The 2,500-nt window shown below is 44.0% G+C and overlaps 1 protein-coding gene across 1 annotated transcript in view; it reads left to right on the plus strand.

The window, feature by feature from the left end:
- Positions 1 to 2,500, plus strand: part of LOC134452916 (calpain-5-like) — a 24,967-nt gene that overhangs the window by 18,133 nt on the left and 4,334 nt on the right. The window contains exon 12 of the mRNA XM_063203594.1: positions 45 to 188. Coding sequence (XP_063059664.1) covers positions 45 to 188 — 144 coding nt within the window. The remainder of the gene's footprint in view (positions 1 to 44; positions 189 to 2,500) is intronic.

Here is a 2,500-nt window from a genome sequence, read left to right on the forward strand (position 1 = left end):
CTCTCCTCTCATTGGCTGCTGGTGGATCTCAATGTCTCTGATAGGTGGAGAGAAACAGGAAGTACCGCATGCATGACATCATCACGCAGCAGAACGTGGCGACCTCCACCTACATCAACGCCCGCTCCGTCTTCATGCGCGTCACGCTCCCTAGGGGGCGCTACGTCATCATCCCCTCCACCTTTCAGGTACATTACACTACTACACTACCTTACACTACCTCACACTACTACGTATACACTACACTACACTACATTATAACACACTACATTGCATAACATTACATATTATAGGGCAGTCATGGGTGAGCGGTTAGGGCGTCAGACTTGCATCCCAAAGGTTGCCGGTTCGACTCCCGACCCGCCAGGTTGGTGGGGGGAGTAATCAACCAGCAAGGGCGTAACTTTATGCTGACAATTGGGGGGGTCAAGATTTCCATCTAAATTAATTAAATGGCTAAACAGTTTTCTTCAGTATTTGAATGTACAGTTATGTATGTTACCTCGTCATTTGTGCCTCCTGCGCTGTCTCTGTCTGTACTCTCTCTCCCTGTTTTTGGTCATCCGATTCTCCTTCGCCTCGTTCTCTCCCTCTGTCTTCAACTGATGCACTTCCTCCATCACCTCCTTTCTGTTGCTCAACTGCTACATCTCCTCCGTTGCCTCTCTCTCCTTCAACTGCTGCACCTCCTCTGACACCTTCATACTCTATCTCTTGAACTGGTTCACCTCCTTTGTCACCTCCTTCTCTCTCCCTCTCATCTGTGCTTCCTCGTCTCTCTCTCTCTGGACACCCGTCTCTCTCTCTCATCACCTGTACCTCCTTGGCCTTGGATCTCTCTTTGGTGACCTGCACAATCAAGTTCTTGAACCTGATATAAAAAAAAACCTCAGTTAATGTTCAAATGGCTTGGCAGCAAACTCCCATCAGAGTTTTAGAGAATGCATTTTCCCAATCAGGCTTAAGTCAAGCTGTCAGAAAATCTCCATTTGTAATGTGGCATATAGCAATAAAGCAAAGATGAGTTGATTAATTAATTAATTAAAAACATTCCTACCCTTTGTTTAGTAATTCATAGGATCAGGAGAAAGCTACAGTCAGAGATGGTTGATAAAATCTGTGCCAAATATGAATGACATATCCCAACCATCAATCACTAATCAGGATGCTGCAGCAGCACAAATAGGATCTCTTGTCTGTTGTTCGCCATGTTGTTAATCATATGATCAGAAGAAAGTTGCTGTGGTAGAAATTAAAGTAGCCTGCTGGCTACATAATATCCCATACCCATTATTTATACAATTGACTGTTGTTGTTTTTTTATAACTAAATATACAGTGGCGACTGGCGACAAAAATATTGAGAGGACCTACTCTGTCTCACTCCAAGCACAGCCACGGATAGTGTCACGCGTGGAGGGAACCCCTTGTCTCCCCACCCTCTCTCGTGTCTCTCTCTTCAATAGTTAACTGGCGAAACAAACTGTAATCGCTTGGCTGTTGTCAACAAATGCGATTTTGAAAACAAAATATAATGCCACAATACATCTTATTTAAAATGGATGTGTTTACTATTGGTGTCAAAAAACTTACTGGCATTTCGGTTCAGCTGCATTGAACAAGCTTCTCATTTGAAGTGGATACTATCATAGGAAATCACGCAGGCAACTGGACAGGGGGTAACCAAAAACTACTTAAATGACGTGAAATAAAACAAACAGACGTCCGATTGCTAGGGTTTCACAAAATGTGTTGGTTTGAGGGAGTAAATATCCCAAGTGCTAGCCATCAACGAAGTCCAAATAGCCAGCCACGTCCAGTGTTATTGAACTAGCTGTCTGTCGTAACCTAGCATAAAATAGCTAACTAACTGACAGGCAGAAAGCAGTGGTACCATAGCCTTTCTACCTACAGGTATAAATCCTCTCTGGTGGTACACTATAGGTTCTCAAAACACTCGGAAATAATGTTTCTTATGCCAAAGACATATCCACGCATGATCACGTGGCAATTGCAAGTTAAAAGTAGAAAAAAACCATTGCTCAATACTTGGTAAAGCTGATCGCTAATCAGTTTGAATTTGGGATAGTGGAGAAGAGGATTACCCATTGACAATACTACGTACACAACTAACGCAGATTTGGGAAATACCAAGGGGGGCAGGGGGGGGTTACATTACAACATGATTAAACATAACTGAACGAAACTATTTTTCACTATTTTACATAAAATGGGTAAAGTTGTTCATGCAAGACAAGCACTGTAGTTATATAGGGGGGGGTTGTACAATTATATAAGAGGGGTTATATTGTCAGGGTTTGAAGTTTGGGGGGGTCAAAACCCCCGTAACCCCCGTGGAAATTACGCCCATGTCAACCAGTGCTCTACCCCATCCTCCTCCATGACTGAGGTACCCTGAGCATGGTACCGTCCCACCGCACTGCTCCCCATGGGGCGCCACTGAGGGCTGCCCCCTTGCACGGGTGAGGCATAAATGCAAT

The sequence above is a fragment of the Engraulis encrasicolus genome, chromosome 7 (genome assembly GCF_034702125.1).
Source record: "Engraulis encrasicolus isolate BLACKSEA-1 chromosome 7, IST_EnEncr_1.0, whole genome shotgun sequence".
NCBI classification, from domain to species: domain Eukaryota; kingdom Metazoa; phylum Chordata; class Actinopteri; order Clupeiformes; family Engraulidae; genus Engraulis; species Engraulis encrasicolus.